This window comes from Cygnus olor, chromosome 17, assembly GCF_009769625.2.
Source record: "Cygnus olor isolate bCygOlo1 chromosome 17, bCygOlo1.pri.v2, whole genome shotgun sequence".
Lineage (NCBI taxonomy): Eukaryota > Metazoa > Chordata > Aves > Anseriformes > Anatidae > Cygnus > Cygnus olor.
Genome location: NC_049185.1, coordinates 14,299,700 through 14,319,426, shown reverse-complemented (window position 1 = coordinate 14,319,426; position 19,727 = coordinate 14,299,700). Strand labels below are relative to the sequence as shown.

The 19,727-nt window shown below is 57.9% G+C and overlaps 2 protein-coding genes across 13 annotated transcripts in view; both read right to left on the bottom strand.

The window, feature by feature from the left end:
• Positions 1 to 4,202: 4,202 nt before the first annotated feature.
• Positions 4,203 to 13,778, bottom strand: CRYBB2 (crystallin beta B2). 4 transcript variants are annotated; one of them, XM_040577282.1, is made up of 6 exons: positions 10,189 to 10,317; positions 6,425 to 6,499; positions 5,774 to 5,892; positions 5,117 to 5,291; positions 4,601 to 4,743; positions 4,203 to 4,511 (listed from the first exon to the last, which is right to left on the bottom strand). In XM_040577282.1, exons 2-6 carry the CDS (start codon positions 6,476 to 6,478, stop codon positions 4,343 to 4,345), a joined length of 660 nt encoding a protein of 219 aa, XP_040433216.1. In that variant the 5' UTR covers positions 6,479 to 6,499; positions 10,189 to 10,317; the 3' UTR covers positions 4,203 to 4,342. The 4 variants fall into 4 exon arrangements, with proteins under 4 accessions (XP_040433216.1, XP_040433218.1, XP_040433217.1 ...); XM_040577284.1 differs by having other exon boundaries at positions 5,159 to 5,291; XM_040577283.1 differs by lacking the exons at positions 4,203 to 4,511; positions 4,601 to 4,743; positions 5,117 to 5,291; positions 5,774 to 5,892; positions 6,425 to 6,499 and adding exons at positions 9,643 to 9,941; positions 10,414 to 10,546; positions 10,654 to 10,772; positions 12,177 to 12,256; positions 13,021 to 13,778 and having other exon boundaries at positions 10,189 to 10,331.
• A 3,113-nt stretch (positions 13,779 to 16,891) lies between these two features.
• Positions 16,892 to 19,727, bottom strand: part of KIAA1671 (KIAA1671 ortholog) — a 73,366-nt gene continuing 70,530 nt past the window's right edge. For 5 of the 9 annotated variants that reach the window (XM_040577268.1, XM_040577269.1, XM_040577272.1 and 2 more), the window contains exon 13: positions 16,892 to 19,505. The gene's annotated coding sequence lies outside the window, so the exon portion shown is untranslated. The remainder of the gene's footprint in view (positions 19,506 to 19,727) is intronic. The other 4 variants (XM_040577278.1, XM_040577279.1, XM_040577277.1 and 1 more) reach the window with 1 other exon arrangement.

Genomic DNA, 19,727 nt, shown 5'->3' with positions numbered 1-19,727 from the left:
CGTGCACCCAGAGCCTCACCAGCAGGCAGGGAGGCTGGAGGAAAAACTGCAGGTGATTTCCTTCTTGCACTAGCCGGGGCAGAGGCAGCACCTTATCCCACGCATCAAAGCTGAGCACTGAAAAATCACTAATCTGCCCTGAAAACCACAACGTTTCAATAAATATAAGCTGGGTTCCTTCATGTTTTTCCTTTCTTCCTTCAGCCTTTGTTATTTGTGGCTGGGGTTTGTGTGTGTGCATGAAAACATGAGGCTAGAGGCTCAATGTAATTTCAAGGGGAAAAAAAATCAAAGCTAAGATCTCATGTAGTCATGTGGTTCCAGAAGCTGGAGAATTAAACAAAATAGTCATTAGAATTTTAAAAGGACAAAAATCTGTGAAACCCGCAGTACACCCCTAGAAGCTGGCAAGGCGCGCTGAATGCCCAAAGCATCCAGGCTGCAGACAAGATAAAATTCATCCCGCTATGATGGAGAACAAACATTTCATATTTCCGAGACTCTTGGTTTGTAGCCAATTATTTCCCTGCCCTTGGCACGTCTCCCAGTGCCTCAGCACAATGGGCACGGGGGGAGCCGTGCGCAGCCACCGCCGCGGCAGACAATAGGAAGGCGAACGAAAGGCAGTGCCGGCACGCTGGCGGTGCCACGTTGCTCTTCATTGCACTTGCTTCCTCACCAACAGGCAGCCCATGCTGCCTCAGATGAGATCCCGCACGAATGCACATCTCAGGGACAGACAATGGCTGATGCTCGAGCGGAAAAGGAAAAGAAAACAGGGAACGAGCGAGGGGACGGGTGTCCCCTGTGCGGGCGCAGCCTGGGTCGCTTTGGTGCACCAGGCTCTGCTCCGTCTTTGTGGGGTTTGGGGTGGTGGGGCCACTGCCTCCCCACGGCTCCACTGCAGAGAACTCCCCAAAACACCAAACGTGCCTCAGCAACCACAGGAGCTGGAGGAAATGTCCGTCTGATGGAGAGGGAGCCAACTCCCGGGGGTGGCGGTGGGATTGCAGTCCCCCATACTATTCGCCTGGTGAAAAGAAAAAAAAAAAAAAAAAAAAAAAAAAAGAATTAGTTTGACAGCCTGGAGAACAGCTTTAGCTCCAGTCTATTGGCATGGCAGCAAAACCACCCACTAGCAGGGAGAGCCGTGGGACCGCTGAAATATCACCAGCCAGCGCCGCTGACAAGCGCCTGTTGTTCTCCGGCGGCCGCCGCGCGGGTGGGCAGCGGGCGGGGAGCGGGCGCAGGGGACACCGCCTGCGGCAGGGGATGGAGGCACCCCCTCACCGGGGTGGGACGGGGGCGACCTCGTAAAAGGGGTTTTTTGATAAAGTTCAGTTAAAAGAAAATAAAAGTGTGGTGCCGCAGCCCTGCCCGGCACATCCAGCGCTGGCAGCAGCACGGGGTGCAAAGGGTCTGCCATCCGCGCGCCCAGGCCCCGTCTCCCTCGCGGTGACTCGTGTTGCTCTGGAACAGACATTTCGGAGAGATGCTCAGCTCGGTGGTGGGGTTTCCCATGGTGGCAAGCCCACCAGGAGCCGAGGGAGCCTGTTGCAAAGACAAATCGCGCTCAGCCTTCAAAGGCAGCACACGCTCCCCACCTCAGTCAGGCTTCAAGCGCCAATCGGCAGCTCCTGCTCCTTGGTCTCCTGCTGAACCACGCAGCCTCCAGCCCCGCGGTTCTGCTCCCCCCGGGGCCTGGCATTTCTACGGTTACACCAGCAGGAACAGAGGAAGGAGCAGGGGGAGGAAGCATCCCGGGGGAAGACGGGGCCGGATGGCACAGCCCACACGGCCTCCTCCCACCCCGCGTTCCGCGCGCTGGATCCAAATTTCTGGGAAAGCTGCAAGCAGCTGAAAAGCAAGCCTCGGGCGAGGAGGACCAGCGACCTGCCAGCAGCGTGCCCCAGTGCCTGGCCCCATGAAGCTGCCCGGCTGCTGGCCCCATGGGGATCGGGGGACGTGGCGCTCCACTCCCTGCACAGCCCCTCTCCCACCAGGCCAGGGCGCGATGGGATGCGACGTTTTTCGGCAAGCACAGGTGATGGGGCCGGGGTTACCGACGAGCAACGGTGAGTCAGAACAGGAGCAACTGCAAAATAACAGAACCACTTGCTCAGCGCGTTACACTCAGCCAGGAAAACACATCTCCTCCTACGTGAGCCCCCGCGGGAACCGCCAGCTCCGGTGTGCTGCTGCAGCTCTGCAGCAAGCGGGGTGCTGCCCACCCCAAAGGAGCAAAGCGCCCGGCCAGGGGGCCTGGTCCTGCTCGCACCCTGGCTGCTCTGTTTCCTCCCACCTCTGGCTCAGGCCACAAAATCTCGGGGCCAGGCCCCGGAGGGGACAAGTCCCCGTGCCATTGGCACCTGGGGCAGTCTGGTGGCTCCTGATGTCCCGGGGTGCTCAGACCCATCTCCCCACCCGGCTGGGCCAGGGGAGGGCAGTGCTCACCATGAGCAGTGGTCCGGGGTGCAGCCTGGGGTGGGCTGTGTGAAGCTGCTGTTTCTACCGCGGGGGGCATGAGAGTGGGGGCCAGTGGAAAACCCGACCTCAGCAGAGCCAAATTGTGTCTGAGTCACCCCAGGGCGCCCACCTGAGCGCAGCCAGCTGCCAGCGAGGGAAATTCCCTTGACAAGTCAAGGGTGAACCTCCTCTGAGCTCATTCACATTTTCCCCTTCTGCTTTTGTCGCTTCTCCCCCGAGACCCCCTGCCCCTCCTCGTGCCCGTCCCAAGGCCCCTTGCAGCGGCTGCTGCGAACCCGGGGACAACAACCGCGGGTCCCCGCGCGCCCCCCGCCTCTCGCGGAGCCACTTCCCCCCCCAGGAGCTGCGGTTTGCCACTGACAGCTCAAACCCAAATGCCAAGACGAGGCAGCCTTCCCCCAGCAGCAGCAGACAGGCGGGTGTCACTACTCTCATTAAAACCCCATTTTTTCACAGCTTTTCTTGGGCAGAAATGTTCAGGTCTGGGATCGTTTGGGATTTTTCCCTCGGAGGAAGAGGCACAGATTTTCACAGGAAGCCGGCTCCATCGAGCCGACGCGGCGAAGCGCTGCCAAGGCACGACTCGCAGAAGGGCTGACATTTCAGAGCAACATTTGGCGAATGATTAATTCAGAATATCGCCCCGCTGAGCTGGGCTTTGCCAAAACCGGTGATGGATGCGGGGCACAGTCACTCGGAGCAAGAGGCTCTGCAACACAGAGGATTCGCGGGGCTAAAAACCACCTGTGGGGGCCCTCGTGCGTGGGAGCTGGTGGGGGGGATACGGACGGGGGGAGCGTGTATCCGGATCTCCCCGCAGTTCCTGATTTGGCTGGCGTCTATTGCAGAGTACCCCAGCCAACAAGCCCAGCAGCTTTCTGCTCTCCAGGTGCATGGCAAAGGGGTGCAGCAGAGGTTGGGGTGGGGACAGCCAGGGTGCCCCCATCCCGCCACCAAACCCCACTGGTGCCCACCTTTGGGTGACATGCCAGCCCCGCGCGGGCACACCGCGACACAGCGCTGCCCCGCACGGCTGCACTGACCCGCAGCAGCTGCCGCCGGCCACATCCTGCAGGGAGGGACTGGGGCAGCAGCAGGCTCAGCACCAGCCCCACAAAGCCCCCCAGAGCTGCGTTGCAGCCCCCAGACTCGCTCACAGCACAGCCAGGAGCAGAACCGGCTTTCCTCTGCTGGAGCCATCACTTGACAGCTTCCTTTGCTCAACTTAGAGTGTAAATAATTAAAGCACTATTTAGCATTATTAATGCTAAATTAAAGCATTGTTGCTGGGTGAAGCAGTTATTAAGCAATGCTGTTAAGCACTGACAGTGCTTAATAATTGCTTTATTAAGCTCTGAGGTGTCTGTCCCGACACCAGGGCCCTCTGGGGACACCTTTGCTGCCTGCAGCGGGACGTGTGGCTGCAGAGGAGCCGCGCACCCCCTTCGTACCCCCCGCAGGCGCAGTGGCCGGACCCCCGGTGCACAGGCTGTGGGGGCACGGACATCTCCATCCCTGCTGCCAAAACCCACTGCACAGCCCCCTCTCAGTGGAGCAGTTTTGGGGTTTATCAGTGCTGGCAGCGAGCACCACGCTGCTGCTGGTGAGGGGCACTTGGGTGCGGGACGGCAATGACACCCCCCCCCCCCCCCCCCATTGGGTGCTGGAGGTCGGGATGGGCTGCGCCCCGCCAGGAAGGAAGGGGCCACACCGGGGACTTTGAAACTCCAAGCTTTATTCGATTGCTTTGGCAGCAGCGTGGCTCACACGGGGGGAGGTGGGAGGCGAGGCCGTGGGGGCAGCGGCGGGCGAGGGGAGCTTGCTGGGCTCCCTGCTCCCGGCGGGGCCGGGGGCTCTAGTTGGAGGGGTGGTAGGCGCCGCGCTGGTGCCACTGCATGTCCCGGATGCGCCTGACCGACTGGATCTGGGGGTGCTGGGCGCCGAACTCTGAGCTGTCTTTGTAGTCCCCCTTCTCAAACAGGTACTGGTAGCCCCTGTAGCCGGGGTACTGGTAGCCCACCCACCTGCAAGGCAAGCACGGGGGGGTAGGGGGGTCACGGCTGTCCATGGGGCGAGGAGGGGGCATCGCCCGGTCCCACGGCCCCGTACTCACGTGCCGCTCTGCACCCGCACGGACGAGACCTTCTCCTGGTAGCCGTGCGCGTGGAAGCTGGGCACATCGTCGTCGATGATTTCGATCTTCTTGCCGGTGAAGCTGGGGTTCTCGTACAGCACGATCTTGTGCTCCTGGCTGTCCTGCAGCGGGATCGAGCGGAGACGTGGGGTCAGCACCCGCTGGTCCTGGGGCTGGGCGGGGGGCAAAGCCCCGGGGGCTGCGGGGAAACCGAGGCAAGGGAGCAGCACCGCGCGCCGTGCCTCCCCCTGATGCCAGGGCCGCTCTGTGTCCCCCCAGCTCAGAGACCCAGCACCCTCCGCGGGCACTCCCGGACTTACCAGCAGACGTCCTGCGCTCCTGTGCCACCGGTCCCCATCCCCGTGCTCCCACCGACCCCCCCGGGGGCTCCCCTGGGGCCCCGGCGAGCTGGGGCAGGGTGCACGGGAGGGGTGCTCCTCTGCCCGCGGGGCTGGGGGCCCGGGGGAAGGCGGGGGAAGAGTTGTGGCTGCAGACCTTGGTCTGGCGGGTGGGTAGTGGCTGTCTGGGTGCTCTCACCACTTTGATGGGTCTCAGGGAGGTGATGCTGTCGCTTCTCCGGCTGTTGGTCCAGGAGTCCCAGCGGGGGTACTCCCCCTTCTCAAACACAAACTGCTCTCCCTTGCAGCTGGCCTGCTCGTAGCCCACCCAGCTGCGAGAGAGCAGAGGACGAGCTTCAGGCGGGGCATCCCTCCCTTCCCAGAGCAGGGGTGCTCCGACGCAGTGGCCGCCCGCCCCCTCTCTGAGAGCACACGTGGGGAGAAAGGCAGCAGCACCAAGCAATGGGCACCCTCCGTGCCTGTCCCTGCTCTGGAAAGGAAGGCAGCCAAAGGGTGGGCGATGCCGTGATCAGTGCCCAAGCACCCCCCAGCTCCCCCCCCACTGAGCAGGGGCTGGCAGCAGTGCAGGATTCACCCCAGGTACAGGAAATCCTGGAGGCCACTCGCAGCCCTCCCCAGCACCGCGACACAGCCCCAGGTGGGCCGGGCTGGCTGCTGGGGCTCAGCACCGTGGGGACCCCAAAACCTCGCGCCCAGACCCTGCAGCACCAGCTGTGGGAAACCCACGGGGTGCCAGCAGTGGGGGGGGTTCCCCAGGACCCTCCCTCCTGGGGTCCCCCCTGCCGAGACGTACGGTCCGGAGTGCACGAGGATGGAGCCCACTTTGTCCACGCCGGCATCCTTCAGGTTGGGGCAGGCGCCGTTGAGCTCATGGCAGCGGCCCTGGAAGTTCTCCTGCTCGAAGATGGCAATCTGCAGGAGAGCGGGGCCGTGAGAGCAGGGCACAGCCCACACCCTGCGCTGCCCCCCGAAACTTCCCTCGCTTCTACAGACCGCGAGCACCGTCCCAGCATCTCCCACTCCCAGGGGCTGCGAGTCCCTGCCGGTGCCTCGCAGCACGCTGGTGCCTCTCGCAGAGGGATCCCTGCACTGACACCACACCGAGAAGCCCTGGCTCTCCCCTGGGCATCGCGGCACAGCCGGGACACAGACCCCACGGGGCCCACAACCACAGCGGGCACATCCGTGCAGCCCCATGAGCCGAGCGCCACCAGCTCAGCGCAGATTTCACGGCTCAGTGGGGCGGAGGGAGGCAAATGTGTCGTGTCTGCTCCATGGCTGGGGACTGGGAGCCGATCCCTTCCCACCGGGACCCCGGGGGCCTGCAGCAGCAGAGGGGGCCCAGGGGGCACAACCAGAGGTGTCCGTGCGGGCAGGGGGTGATTTGGGCGCTCGGTGAGGCGGAGGCAGCCCCGGCCCCTCTGCGGGGCGGCCACGCACTGACCTTGGAGCTGGCTGGCTGCTGCTTGGAGGCTGGCATCTGGTGTTCGGAAGCCATCCTCAGCCGGGCCGTCTGCTTCTGCGGGAGGAAAGCTCAGACTGAGGGTACACCTGGCACTGTGCTCACGGCCCCGGGCCCGTGCCCCAAGCCCGCACCCCATTCCCGCTGTGAACCACACCGGGGGGCATGCCGCACAGAGCAGCGCAGCCCCAGGCTCCTGCACGTCTCCCCAGGTGCTGCAGCAGCCCCAAGCCCCAGCCTGGCTTCACCTGTGATGGGGCTGAGGAGGGGCACAGCCTGGAGCGAGGGCATGCGTGAGCCTGGGGTGGTCCCAGGACGCTCACAGAGCATCCCGGCTGCTACTTGCGCGGCTTTTCCCTCAGTTCCTACTCAGCGAGCTACAGCCGAGGCATCCCTGTCCCTCGTGGGGTCAGGAAAAAGGCAGCAGGGCACCCGCTGGCAGCCCCAGCCATGTGTGTGCATGCGTGGCGGTGTACATGCATGTGTAAATGTGTGTGCACAGTGCCCACTGCAGAGCCCCGGCCCCCTCACCCCCTGCACAGCCACCCCGAGAAGGACACGCGTCCCCCCAGAGCGTGCGATCGGGTTTGGCTTCCCCACAAACCAGAGCCTGGTCTGGCACAGACCTGGGTCTCGGCGGCAGGGCCAGGGCAGCCCCGCGGCTCCGAGCTGCACGCAGGTGGGAGCAGCTCTGCTGCAGGCCAGGGTGGAAACAAAAACAAAAATGCGAGGACAAAAACAGAGAGTTCTTACCAGTTGTACCAGAACCCGCTTGAGCCAGTGAAGGGCTGGGACCGAGAGGGGCAATTTATACTGCGCCGCAGGAGAACGGTGCCCGAGCTATTTACAGAATAGTTAGAGCATGATTCAAAGCGGGAATGCAGGATTAAACCCAATGAAAACCGGGGTCAGCTGACGCGCCGCGGCCATTGTCTCCCCAAACCCCAAGTCGCGGAGTTATTTCATTAGCTTTCACATTCGAGTCGCCCGCTTTGTTGGGTTTGTTGGCAAGGAGATTTGGAGTTTGCCTGCATCAGCCGAATGCATGCCAAGACCCAGCCCGGCCCTTGCAAACAAAGCCCCCGCCAGCCCTGCTTCAGGAGTTTTGGAGCCAGGGACTTTATCCCTCCAACCAGCTGACACGCTGCCCTGGCGCTGGAAGCACCGAAAACTGCTGAGGTTGGCTCTTTCCTTGCGCGATAAAACTGCCCGGAGCTTTCAAACAGCCCCTAAACACCTGGGTTGCACCATCTGCGCCTCCCCAGCCAGGGAAAGCCCCCGGCACAGCGGTGGGGGCCCTGAGGGGTCCCTGGGCATGGGGACACAATGGGAGGGAGCAACAGGGGAGCAGGGCAGCCCCGGGACCCTGGGGGCACAGCACCAGTGCCAGCTGGTGCCAGATATCAGGGTCCCCTTCCGTTAGCCCCCTGCCCTTTTTGGGTCCCCCATGCAGTGGCTGAGCCCCGCAGTCCCTCCAGCATGTGGGGACAAAGCCAAGGCCGGCAACGGGGGCTGGCAGCCTGGGACACGGCCCGGCCACAGCAGGGCATGCCCCTGCTGGGGGTTCCTGCTGCTGTGCAGCGCCCACAGCCACCCCCGGAGGAGGGGGACCTTCCCCTGTCACCCCAGCAAGTGTCACACAGCATCAGAGGGGCCCAGACCTGCTCCCTTCCGCACACGGCATGTCCTGGGGGGGCCTGCAGCGGCTGTGCAGCCAGCCCCAGCAAAGTGCTGCAGCCCCCCAGTGGCATCCCCGGCTGCTCCTCCTGCCCCAGGATCCAGGGGTGACTGCAGGGCTCCTCCACCAGGTGATTCCCATCAGAGCCTGCCCCGATGCACGGCCAGCCCGAGGGCAGCATCACGCAGGGGTCAGTCCCCGCTGTCTGCAGCCACCGCGGGAGCTCGGGGAGCCCCAGCCACGCACCGCAGGGCCACACGGAGCTGCGGACGCTGCAGGTGACCGTGCAGCTCTGCAAGAAGTTGCTTCACACAACAGCCTGGTTTTGGCAGGTCTGGTTTGTGACCGAGTGCCCACCGCGGCCGCCAGCCCTGCTGCAGGACCCTGCTCCGTCCCCGGTGCCTGGGGGCTGCGCAGCCTCGTGTCCGCCCCCAGCTCCGCGGCTGGTTCATGGGCCCCAGGGCCCAGCACAGGGCACTCGCAGCCCCACGGCTGCCCCCTTGCGTGTCCCATCCAAGCTTGGAGGGAGCTTGGGCAGCCTCGAGCCCATCTCCTGTCCCTGCCAGTGGCCCCAGAAGGTGCCCGTTTCCCAGCCCTGTCCGGGGAGCTCACAGCACCCACCACCAGTGGGACACAGGCCCAGGGACAAAGGTCAGGGCACGGCTCCCACCCCATCCCCAAATGCCAGGGACTCCCCGAAGGCTCTGCCCCGCTGCCTGGCCCAGCCCATGGCAGCCCCATCCCAGCCAACTGGGACCAGTAAGGGAGGAAGCTGGGGGTGCCTCTGGTGCTCCCTGGCAGGGCTCTGCCCATGCCTGGCTGGCACCGGGGCCACGTGTGCCCCCACAGCTGAGGCTGCTTGAGGCCGTGCCGTGCCCGACTCCCTGCTGGCACCCCAGGGGCTGTGCTGGCTCCACGTGTGAAATACTGCAAGTGGTGGGTGCGAGGTGCTGGAGCAGCCTCAGGCTGGGTTAGGGACTGTGCAGGGTGCCGGGCTCAGCCCTGCCTGCAGGACAAGCCACCCTCGGGGGCGTGCGGGGCCTGGCACCATCCAGGGACAGGCAATCTCATCCCCCGGGACCCCCAGACACCGCTGTGCCCCTTGTGTTGGAGGTGAGCCTGCAGCCAGAGGCAGCGGGGAAGGAGCCTTTGCCCCATGCCCAAAGCACACAAGCAGCGCTCCCACGGCCCAGGCAGATGTTTTGAGAAGGGGAAAAATAAAATCCCAGCAACAGCCCTTGGCAAGCCCCAGAGGACGGGCTCGGGGCGCTGCGGCTGCCTCTGGCGCAGGGCCGGCTCCGCGCTGCCCTGCACACCCCGCACCCCCAGCCGCGGCACCAGGGGCTGTTGATTTTGGAAGGCAGCAGCCTTTACGCAACGCCGAGCGCTCGCACTTTGCACGCTCCTGCTTTGTGTGGGCACTGCCGTGGCCCCGTCCTCGCCCCGCTGCAGCAGAGGGCTCAAAACACTGCACACCCCCACCCCCTGCCTCCAGCCCCCACCAGGCAGGCTCCCAGCAGCCTCCAGCTCAGAGCTTTATTGAGGTTTTTGCACAAAAATAAACACCAAGGTCACAGCGCTGGCTGCAGCACACGTCAGCCTGCCCCCGGCATGGCAGGGGCGTGGGGCCGGGGGTGCGGGGCCGGGGGGGCCCCTCAGCTGTTCTCGAAGCAGCCCCGCTGGTGCCACTGCTGGTCCCGCACGCGGCGCACGGACTGGATCAGGGGCTGGTTGGCGTCCCACTCGTTCCAGTGCCGGTACTCGCCCTTCTCGAAGACGTGCTGGCGGCCCCGGTAGCCCGGGTACTCGTAGCCCACCCACCTGCAGGACACGGGGCAGCACTCAGTGGCACCGTGGGGCGGGGAAGGAGCCCCCGTGCCCCAGCTCCGCTGTTTCTGCAGAGCCCCAGGCCAGGGCCAGGAGCCGTCACTCAGCCCCAGGGACGCTGCCCCAGTCCCCAGACTGGGGAACGATGGTGTGGTGGAGGGGGCTGCCCCGTCCCGCTGCAGAATGTGCACTGAGCACCCCCACAGCCGCCCACAGGACCCCCCGGTGCCGCCGTCCTTACGTTCCGTTCAGGGCCCTGACGCTGGCCACGCGGTCCTGGAAGCCGTGGGCCCAGAGGCTGGGGACGTCGTCGTCCACAATCTCCATCTTCCGCCCGGTGTAGCCCACGTTCTCAAAGAGGTGGATCTTGTGGTCAGGGCTGTCCTGGGGGACACACGGGTGAGGGGCTGCCCCAGGGATCCCCCCCCCCCCCAGCCCCGCAGACCCCATCACCGCCCCTACTCACGATCTGGAGGGGGCGGATGGACATCAGCCTGTCACTGTTGTGGCTGTTGGACCAGGAGTCCCAGCGCGGGTAGTCCCCCTTCTCGAGCACAAACTGCTCTCCGGCGAAGGCTTGTCGCTCAAAGCCCAGCCACCTGCGGGACGAGGGGGTCACAGCCACCCCTGCACGGGGACAGCGCCCCAGCGCGAGGTGGGGACCCCTGGCCTCGGGGCTGGTCTGGCCTCCGCCTCCCCGACTTACGGGCCGGACTCCACCTGGATGGAGCCAACCTTCTCCAGCTCCTTCTCAGCCACGTTGGGGAGCTCCTCCGTCAGCTCGCACCTCCTGCCCTGGAAGTTCTCCAGCTCGTAGATGGTGACCTGGGGGGGGGGGCAGAGATGGCAGCAGCCGGGGAGGGACACATCCTGCACAGCTGCAGGACCACACACCCGTGGCAAATGAGTGCACAGCAAAGGCAAGCACTCAGGCAGCCTCGGGCACCACCAGCCTCGCACGGAGGCGCTGCGGGGCTCAGCACCACGTCCCCTTGCCGGGGGACACTGCTCAGGGACATTGCTCCTCTCTGACAGCAGAGCCCACCACGTGCTCGTGGGCTTGGCAGCCAGGTTCCAGCTGAAGGTGCTTGCTGTGTAAGCACAGGCTGGTGTTTCAGCCGTGCCGGGCTGGAGCCCAGCTCTCCGGCTCGAAGGCAGCCCCGCAGACGCAGAGGGTTTGTGCCCGCAGAGCTCCGGGGCCGCTCAGCTGCGGTTTCCTGCCCCAGGGCCGGGTTCGCAGCACATCGCTTCCTCCTCAGGCTCCTGCCGATCCTATCGCCTCCTGTGGCCTGCTCCGGCCCTGGGAACCAGCTCATTTTTTGGTATTTTCATCTCAAGCCCCAGTGGGGCCATGGCTGGAAACCCCTGGGCCTAGGATTGGGCGTTGTGGGGGCAGCAAAGGATGGAGATGACACCCGTGGTCCTCGGGAGCTTTTTCCAGACCAAACTAGAAGGCAGCACAAGCTCCTGGTACCTCTCTGCCACCTGGCAGCCGAGAGCCCCGTGTGCAGGATCCGCTCCCATCCCAGCTTCCCGTGGCCAGGAGCAGCTGAGCCTTCGTCCCACGCTGGGGAAGGGCTGCAGCCCCTGCAGAGCTCACAACTCATTTACCTCTTTCCCAATCACCAAGCAATTAATTCTGATGGCTGTCGCACCGCACCTCTGCCCGTACAGAGGAGCAGACGACAGCTTCCCGAGTGGTTTCTCAGGCCGCCCCTCGAGCCGCAGGGCTCGGTGGCGCAGCCCGGCCCTGCCAACCTGCCGCACCGATGCGGATGCTGGACCGCAGCTTCTCACAGACCCAGCCCAGCCTTCCGCTAACCCATGGGCGTGAGAACTGTGACCAGAAAAAACACACGGGGAAGGAACGCTGCTGCGTGCACCGCCAGCCGAGACAGAGTGCTCCATCTCCTGGAGCGAAGCGCTGTGCAGCCGCTCGCGCCGCAGACGGCCGGGCAGAATCACTTGGAAGCCACAAATGCACGAGGAGGCATCTCCTCCTGCAGGCAGCACTAAGTCACCGGGGCAGAGCTGCCGGCAGCCCTGACACGCGTGTGGACACGCTTGTCCCAGCAGTGACTTTGCCACCCTGCTGTGTTAAGAGGCTGCTTGCTTCGCTAGCCCGCACCGCAGCGCTTTGGCACGGGTGAGACTTCGGCGCACGCTGCGCCGCACGGTGAGCGGCAGCACCCAGCAGAGCCAGCCCGCAATCGGTTGCCACCCCCGTACCTTGTAGTTGCCACCGTACTCGCCAGCGCCCTCCCCAGTCGCCATCTGCTCGGGGGAACTTTGCTGCTCAGTCATCGTGCCTGGAAAACCGAATCGTAGGAGGTCAACGCGGCTCCGCCTTTATGCGAGATGCGAGTCGTTAAACCAGAAAGTGCTTAATAAAGAGGATGAAGAGCAGGTAACAAAAAATAACACAGTTTGTGCTGAGCGGGGCAGCTGCAGGCTCTGGCACTTCATGGGGATGCCCAGGGCAGAAGCACTCGTGCATTTGCCATCCTCTCCCCCCCTGCACCCTCACCCGGTGCTGCTGCACGGGGCCAGGGCAGCCTGGGCTGGCCCCGGCCACAAACCAGGGGACTGGGGATCCTGCTCCCACCCTGGGAAGCTGCCCCAGGTGCTCATCGAGCTCTTGTCTAAAAGCCTGGCCTGTTTCCAGCAGGGATTTGCCTGCTCTCGGCTTCCAGCAGCCGACAGCCTCCCCCACCACCCCAGCAGGCTGAGCAGCCCCTGGGGTAGGAGATGCCCCCAGCCCATGTGGGGCTGCACCAGCCCATGGGACAGCAGCGAGACCACCTCTGAGCTCCTGCAGCATCTGCCAACGACACCTGGGTCCTATCTGAATGGAAACCCCAGCACTCTTCCTCCTGCCATGCTAATGCAAGGGGTTTTCGAGACGTTAATGGAAGAGGAGTAAAAGACACAGGGCTCAACGCGTGTCCTTATAGTTAACGGCACCCCTGCAGCATCACTTCTTGCCCAGCGCCAGCAAAACACTCGCTACGACACACTCGGAGGCGCCGGTGCCTCCCCAAAGCCCCGTCCGGTCCCAAGAGCAGGTCGCTACCTCTCCCGGCGAGCTCCCGTGCTGGTGGCAGGCGGCAGCCGCGCTATTTATGGGCTGCGGCTGAACAGGGCAGCACTTTGCTCGGACGCTGATGCAGCAGCCGCGTCCACCCGATTCCGTCCGTGAGATTTCATCTCAATAGCGTGGGCTCGCGGCGCACCATGGAAGCGTTCAGATTTCTCCCGGCTGTCCCTTACAAATGTGCCACTCGATCTGCAGCAGATTAACGTCGAAATTCGCATCAGCACGTTCACGCTGCTTCTTGCCAGGTTCTCTGGAAAACTCTCCCATCAGCAGTAAAGGGGAGGGTTTAGCCTAGAAACAGGCACAGCGCAAAGCCAAAAAAAAAATAATAATTGCAAAACATTTGCAGCTTGTTTGGGCTCGAGCACAACAGGGCTGTGCTGGTGCCCCGATGCAGGCTCTGACCCGTCAGCAACAGCACCTCTACCACGTCCCCTCTCGCTCTTTGCGCCCCGCTGAGCCTCCTGCCCCGGAGCTCGAGGAGTGAATGGGGCTCTCGGGGCCTCATATGTGGATGGATTTACCTGCACAGGCGAAGCACAATCAGAGGGGGGAAAAAACAGGCAGCCCTTTTGTAACACGCCAAGCTGAGGAGCCTGCGTTGCGGGAAGCAGGCCCGACTCCCCGTTCTCCAGGCTTTGTTCCACCTCCAGCAGCGCTGAAGCACTGGAGACAACCGACCTGGTGGCTGCGGGGTGCCCTGCCCCAGGGCTCACTGAGATCCAGGTAGAATCCCAGTGCTGTGGTTACCACCATCTGACAGGGTTTTCTACCTGCTTTTAGTGGGCCCTGTCTTGAAATGAAGAGCTAGACACGAAGCATTTAATGAAATTGCCAAAAAGCTACCGCCCTACTTGGCCAGATCGGTCAGCCTGAAGGCTGTCCAGCTGTCCCAGGGCCGGATCACTGTCCCTCTGCGGCCTTGCCCAGGTGGGAACGCCCCAAGACGAGCACTTTGCTGCAATCCCTGCATCGCACCCACACAGTTGAGATGTTTATGGAAACCCCCTCATGCCCACCCCATCCCAGGGCCCCCCAGGAGCACAGAGCTGCAGCGCCGTGCTCAGCCTCCCGCAGACATCGCAGGCGCTGCCATCCCTCGCTGCGCTGCTGCTGGGGGCTGGGGCACCTTCCCCCCTGGGAACTTTGCCCTCCCTGGCCAGAGGCAGCCCCCTGGGGCTGGGGGCTCCCGGGAGCGGGGCTGAGGCAGGGTCAGCGCCCCAGGGAGGCAGAGCCCCACGGGGCACAGCTTGCAGCACAGCTCTGCACAAGCCTCGGGGCTCACTGCCTGGGTGACGTTCTGCATCTACAGCCACCTGCACGGACAGCAGTTGAAAGCAGTTCAGTTTTATCATATTTTTTTTTTCCGCATTTTTTTCTGTGAATGCAAAACCTCTTGTCTGTGAAAAATAAGCCCACTTCCATACAGAAGGAAGACTCAAAGGAGAGAGTGGAAGGTATTGATTTCTCTCTTTTACCAAACATAACTGTTTCAGCAGACGACAAACACGCAGCTCTCCTTACCAGTCCACTCCTTACCAGTGTCCCCACGCACACCGAGCTCTGCAGTGCCCACGACTCTCCTTACCCAGACTCCTGGAGCTTGCACCTTGGTAAGGCAGTTGCAAAAGGGACAGAAGGGACACGGGATCTCAGTGATTTTTCTTCCTAACAGAACTGTTTCCTTTTGCTGTCAGTCTCTTAAGTGCCTTTGAGAAATCCTTACAGTGTACTGTTGGAAAATACTAGTTGTACCATACAATATACAACAGACAGAATATCTTTTATTACTTAGGAAATTTTGTACAAAATATTTTTTATAGCACAATATATTTATTGTGTGACCCTTATTTACATATTCTATAAGGCTACGTGGAACATACAAAAATTTTTATCTGTACAATAGCTCCTTTAAAAACAGGCTCGATACCGTCTTCACGTTTAATATGGAAAGAGAAAATCCATAAACCATTAGACCTCGCCTCTCCTCCTCTTCCAAATCCCATCAGTCAAGTCAGAAGTTATTGCAGGTGGCATTTTTGAGAATATTTGGAGCTGAGAGGATGCCTGCCAGGGAGGGAGATGTGCCGACCCCCAGGAGCCATCTCCAGCCTGCCCCACAAGGACGCCCACCACGCACATCCCCACTCGCACCAGCACGAGGCAGACCCAGGCTGGAGCAGAGGCTCCCGGACTCGGTGGTCCCAGGGAAGAAGCCTCTGAGCACCAGATCCCCAAATCCACGCTAAAGCTCTGTGGAGCCTTGTTTCTGCCACAAAAGCCCCGTCCTCCCTAAAAGGCCACCCCCCTCTTTTCCCATCACCCACGTGAGGATTCACATTCGCTTTTCCTTCACAGCACGTACTTGAGCAGACGCAGGGCGCAGAGCAGGACGTGGGTGCGGACACGTCTCACCCACCCCATCTTCCACACACCCCATCTTCCACTGAAACAAGCTGCCCCCGGAGAAAGGGGCATTTTACTGTCCGAGTTCGATATCTGCATTAAATCATCAGCAAACTCTTCACCTCACCACATGCACGGAGCACACTACCTTCCCCAAAATACCACATTCAGTGGACCTGACATCCTGGCTCTCCTCCCACCGATTCGCTCTAACTGCATTTCGGGTAGCACAGAAGCAGAACCTATTTGGGCTGGGATCGCAGCACTCCTGGGCACGCAGTCCAGAGGCTCAGATAAAAGTGTGCCAAAGACACTCTTGCTTTCTACAAGCAGTAGAAAGGGCAACCATACGGCAGGAGCAGCCACAGATGCTTTCTAGAGTAAGGAGTAGAGAGATAAGTTCCTTTTACTGGGGTACAGATTTCAAAGCACTGTATTTGTAACTATTTGCCTTAGAACAGCCCTGATCCCACTAAGGTATTTTGGCATACCGGGTCTCCATGTAACACTTAGACATCAAACCATGGCCTCAGTTAACACCTAAGACAGGAGGCATTATTTCAGGATTTTTTCACAAATATTAAAGTTATAAATGGATGCTGCTGCTCCAGATGAAATGGCTGATTAGCAGTTTGCACGTATAAACTTCACATGTAGCCCGTTTAACAGTTTGTCAATGATAGCTACAAGTAACAGAGTAAAGCAAACTTCTGTGCAAGCAAGCAGATGGGAGCCTTAATTCCTATAGAGCCACATTACAGAAAGGTTTCAGACTTCAAAGGCTGAAGAGCTGAGAGATTGCACCTTTCTCTGCAGGAAGTAAAACCAAAGCAGCAAAACTTTGAACAGCTAAGTACTCAAATTAAAACTACGCCGACTTCTAAAATGTGACTTTTCAAACAGAAAAGTGAAAAAGAAAAAATCCACAACTGGAGTTTCCAATGAAAAGGAACAGAAAGGCTGTGAAAATCCCAAAGTGATGATTAAAATGGAGGAAGTGTTTCTGTTACTAGTAAGAACAAACCGCAATCAGAAAAGAAGTATTTCTGAATTCCACAAACCATGTGCTTTCATTTTTTAAAGTGATGCATACGCTACTGATGCAGCTCTTTAAGGAAGCAGAAAAAAGCCCACCAGCTGCAAAGGAAGGGACGAGGGCACTGCCTTCCACTGGGAGTGCTGGGCTCTCCATCGTGTTTATTGGTACTCAGACACTCGGGACAAGAACTGACACCCACTCCAAGGCAGGTTCCTCTAATTAATGAAAAAGCATACCTGAAAAACGTGCTGCAGCTAAGAGCTCGTCCCACTTCACATGAACAGCAAACACAGTACGTGGCAGAAAGTACAAGCGCAAGAAATTCAACAAGCATTATTCAGAATTAAAATAAAGTGTATAACGTGTATTATAGTATGTTCTAACATTTAAGAAGTAGTAACTTGTTCATAGATCTTTTATTACACAGTGAGAACCCGAAGAGAATAAAGTAGATATTTGATTTTTATACAACATAAAGAAACGATAAATCAGAAAAAAACACTTTCCCATTCAACATTCTAAAGATGCTTTTTAATTAGACATTTAAGCATTAAACATTTCTCAGTAGTAGGTTAAACTACTAAATACAGTAAGTTTCAGTGCATTGTCCAAGCAGATGTGGAAATGCATACACATTCAAAGGGCTTTGTGGACACCTAGCATTAATCCCCTCAGTTTCCTCATACACAGAGCAAATACTGCAGTTAAAGAATTTCTGGCCCTCATTTATCAGACCAACAAACAGTAAATCCTCCAACTACTGGTAATGCAACACTGCCAGCTTGCTGAATTCTACACTTAAGCCTGTGTAAATATTCTTGTAAGCAGGGGAAATTTACCTGATTTCTAGACACTTTTTAAAGTAAGCCCCACTTCATCTGCATAACAAGAGGAAAGCGATCGTTCTTCTCTTCTCTCACACACCAAACGCTGCTGCTCAGAGCTGTGATGTGCCTGCGTCACACAGGATACAACTGGTGACACACCTTGAATGCTGCCTTAAAAAAATCCCAAAAGACACGTGTGCAAAGCTCATCTTAAAGATTTGCCTTTTCAGGGAAGGGAAGAAAATATGTGCAACTTTTTAAAATTTAGCTACGAGTAGCTCTTTCGCAGTCTGGTTGACTGCATTCAAATGGAAGTCTGTCTCCCATGGTCCAGGGCTAAAAGCTACGTGGAATGAAACACTGGGCAGAAACCTTGGGGGGCAATTTCTTAGTTGGTAGCAGAAAAGGATGTAAAATTGCAATGGTGGCAGCAGCTCTGATATGAAATAGGGCAAAGCAGCAAGAAATTTATTTTTTTTACATAAGAGAATCATCCTTATTTCATCTCCATGAAGTACAGGGAGCTGCGACTGAAACTAAATCTGGGAGAGAGATGTGCATATGGGACTCGCCTCTTGACACACTGCTGTTATTTCCTACGAGCAGACTGGGACTAAAAATCACCTCATCTGCGTTCTCCTCCGTGAGAAGAATTGGCACATGGTTTTGGCAGCTACAGGCTCAATAGACAGCAGACCAGGCATGCCACTCTGGCTAGCAGATGCACCGTTGTGGCAACCCCACACGAATCCAGCTTTCTGAAAAGCTGATCATAAGAAAAAGGACAAAGAGTTGAAGTGCTGGTGCTTTATCTGTAGTAGTTAGAGGACCCGCCAGCAGGGCTGAGGAAGCAGGGAGCGGCTGCAGGAGGGCCCGGAGGGGAGCAGAGAGGAGCAGAGCAGAGCAGAGCTCGCTTCTTGGCTCGTCGTTCCCCGCTGCGTCGTGAGGAACACCGACACGACAGAATAACCTCCCTTCCAGGGCTACATTTTTACAGGTTTACTGAAAAGAGCACTTATTTGGGGAAAGGATAAAGTGTGTCTTAAATGGAAATCTTGGTTGATATTCCAGAATCTGTATTCAAAGATGTTAACATATTTGAGATATTAGTGATACTCATAATACTCGTGTTATGCATGAGACTATCTATACGGCTATTAGGACATCAGTCTTATCAAAAGAAGAAACGTAAATCTGAGAAACTGAAGATCACATTTAGGTTATCCCACAAAATCAGCATAAAAATAAAAACTTAAAACTGGTATTTACAGGTTAACGAATAAAAATATGAAGTGGGACTATCCAAACTGCTATTAAAGTGACATTCAACAATTAACTGGAACCCTGATATGAGTAGAACATTCTCCCTCTTCCCTTCCTTTTTGTTATAAAAAACAGTATTTACATTTTATATATATATATATATATTTTTAAAGAGAACTGGTTGACATTATTGCTTGATCCTTTTAGGAAAGACATTCCAATGAAGCAATTATTCCACATGCTGACAAAACACAGAATATAGCACTTCAAGAGTGACAAAAATTAACAATTTGTTCATCTAAAAATTATATCGATCTGCTAGATCAGCAGATCGCATGTAAATATAAGCCAATCAAAAATACATTTTACAAAAAATAATCAAGTCTCCTTTTTCAGTATGGCAGTAAACATAATTTGTTCTTTCACTCTCACCTTCCACAAATTTCATTCTAAATAGGAGCTTACTATATTTTCACAAAAAAGATAAATCTGATTAAAATTGTTATTTTCATAAACAAACACAAAGCCCAGCCTTACACCTAACACATCTACCAAAAGTCATACTTTTGAGTTGCTGAACATATAGGTAGAAATGGAGTCTCTGTTCAACAATGAGGGGGACTTCTCCAGTGCACAGCACTCCTAGATCAAATATTACAATCTTCCAAGACTTTCTGAAGTGCTAACTATGAACCACAGGTTCTTCTTCCAGGTAGGTCTAAAGTGACTATCCTTCCATACCTGAAAAGATACAGCTTTGTATTTGACTATGAATATTAAGCAGCTTTCTCCACAAAACAGGAAGGCACCATGCACATAGCAGTTGAGGCAGGAAGCAAACAGCAGCAACATGACGTGAATTTTAAGTTCAGATGAGTTAAGGCTTCTGTTAAACTTCTTTATCTTCTTCTAGTTAGAATCACTATCTGCAAAGAAAGAAAGACAAACTACTGAAGTAACTGTATGAGACGGTCAAGAAAGCAGTCAGACGCTTCTCAGTATCTGCAAGAGGAAAGCCCCAACAAATGTGTATTGCATCTTGGTCTTGTCCCATTTGACACACTAGATGTCCAAGAACTGTCCAAAATGCTGCTGAAACAGCATACTCCAAAGATTTCAAAATGTGTCCAAGCCTCACTTATTCAATG